General features: G+C 26.7%; 1 protein-coding gene across 1 annotated transcript in view; it reads left to right on the top strand.

The window, feature by feature from the left end:
* LOC111631861 (programmed cell death protein 6-like) overlaps nucleotides 1-2,524 on the top strand; it is a 23,199-nt gene that overhangs the window by 13,119 nt on the left and 7,556 nt on the right. Inside the window, exon 4 of the mRNA XM_023376199.1 lies at nucleotides 2,150-2,308. Coding sequence (XP_023231967.1) covers nucleotides 2,150-2,308 — 159 coding nt within the window. The remainder of the gene's footprint in view (nucleotides 1-2,149; nucleotides 2,309-2,524) is intronic.

Below are 2,524 nucleotides of genomic sequence, written 5' to 3' on the forward strand. Positions count from 1 at the left end.
AATGTATTACTTGGCTTTAATTTGAGTATGTTTTTCGCGTTGGAACGAATTATTTGGTTTTACATGTAATCGTATGGGAAAAGATGATCCACCTTACGACATTTTCATGATACGATCTCAGTTTCGGAACGGATTAATTTCGTATCCTGAGGTACCACTGTAATTATTTTTAATTTATTTATATTAATTATACATAATGAAGACAAAATCTTAAAACTTCTGTACATAAATTTATTTTGTGTGTAATATATTAGTAACGATATTAAATTTTAGCTATAGGCTTAAATATATGTAATTTTTTAATTGTTACAAACAATGCTAAAAATTATTAAAAGTTTCAGAAAATAGTTATTTATATAAATTAACTGAGAATAACTGTGTAATTTTTCCTGTACTTTTTTTTGTAGTTAAAAAAAATATTTAAAATTTTAGGAATAAATATACAATGTTTTTTTACAATTATGGCTTTAATACCAGAAACAAGATCTATCAAAAATCTACATTCTGTGTTGAAGAAGTTATTGGAATTGTCATAGCAATAATTTTTACTTTTCCAATCTTAAACATTGGTCATAAATAATAATCAAACATGTAAAAGTAAGGTAAATTGAAATCCAAGCCCTTATGGTGATCATATTTTGTAGCCATGAAAAGCTGAAAAACTAGCAATAAAAATTTCAAAAGTAGCATATTCAAAAATCATTTTACAGTTAGCACATAATAAAAAGTACTGAAAGAGAATGAACAATTAAACAAACCTCTAATTTCTTTACTGTTTTAATTTACTACTCTATTCATTGTACTTTTAATATAATACAGTTAATACTATATATAGTATTATTTATTTGGCCTAATGGCTGAGGTGCAATTGACAACTTGCTATTTTGGGAGACCTGGGATTGAATCTGGGCATTTACTAGTAATTGAGTTGTGTAAATGTTATTAAAACCAATGGGATCAGTGGTAATATTAACACCCTTAAAATTAAAAATTTTTTAGTTAAAAAACAAGTAAAAATTATACTCTTTCTATTTCTGACTTCGAGGATTCTATGAGCCAAAACAAGACAAACAAGTAGCAAGGAACGATCATTATTTTATTAATTTTATCCATGAAGAATTTAAACACAAATGTTTGTTAAAATTACACCCTAGGTATGAAAATATGAATTAGACTATCTGAATAAGAATGCTGCATTAAAACTAAAGTTTTGTTTTTCTTCTTAACTGTGAGCAGAAATGAAAGAAGAGATTGGTTCAATGTTGACAGCACTGAGATGTGTCAATCTGGAAATATTGAACTTTTCTCAGAACAGGCCCTCATTATTTGAAACCTACACTGATTCAAACTACATACTGTATATTGAGGATTGCTTGTACATAAATATGGGAAATTAAACTGCTGATGGAAAGTTGAATTGAATTATATTAAGTCTTAAAAAGTTTGACAATATTGTTCTCACTACAAAATAGCCTACATCATTTAATTTTAAACTGTTTGAACATTTAAATTATGCAGATTTTTATTTTTAAGCAGATTATTCATCACTGAACTTGGAGAATATGTTACTTATAAACAAAAAAAGAATGAGTGAGAGATTGTAAATAAAATATGAAATGTAATTTTTATTCCAAATAAATAATAAAGATGGCTTTTGATAACAAAACTTAGAAAAGGAAAATAAACATATGTAAAAATTATAAAGGATTTGAACGTACAGAACAATCATCAGTTTAAGTTTGAATAAGACGTTAAGAATTTCAATTTGAACAGACACAAACTGCTTTCTTTAAGGATGAAATCTCATAAATCAAACTTATTGAATTTAGTATATTTTCTGTTGATATTTGTTAATTAGAATTTTATGTATCTTTAATGTTTAATAAAAATTGTGTTTAGAGAAATATAATTTTACTATCTTGAAATGCCAAATGAGAATTATCATGAGTTTGAGAAATATTTCCATACTTGATGAATATTTTTATTTAAGTTAGTGAAAGCTTAATTCATATGAAATGGATACTGAATTTATGTTGTGGATTGTGGATAATTATGATGTAAACAAAACAGTGATTTTTGTAGAAAGGAATTAACTAGTTGCAAAAATATTTTAGTATATTTATGTCAAGTCATTTTATTTTAATTTCAGGAATGTTTGATCGTAGGAACAGTGGAACAGTCAATTTTGAAGAGTTTGCAGCGCTTTGGCGATATATTACTGATTGGTTAAATTGCTTCAGAAGTTTTGACAGAGATAATTCAGGAAATATTGATGAAAAAGAACTCCAAACTGCTCTTACAAATTTTGGTGGGTCTTTATAAATTTATCAGGTTCACTAAATACAGTATAAATTTTAAATGTACAGTGGTACCTCAGGTTACGAACGCCCCAGCATACGAAATTTTCAGGATACGACATGAAATTCGAACATATTTTTGCTCCACGATACGAACAAAAACGCACCATACGACGTTACATTAGTTCGCATTTTTCATTTGTTTTTCTTACTACAGTTATTTTTTT

Source organism: Centruroides sculpturatus, unplaced genomic scaffold (genome assembly GCF_000671375.1).
Source record: "Centruroides sculpturatus isolate CEXI.00-Female unplaced genomic scaffold, Cexi_2.0 scaffold695, whole genome shotgun sequence".
Classification (NCBI taxonomy): Eukaryota; Metazoa; Arthropoda; class Arachnida; order Scorpiones; family Buthidae; genus Centruroides; species Centruroides sculpturatus.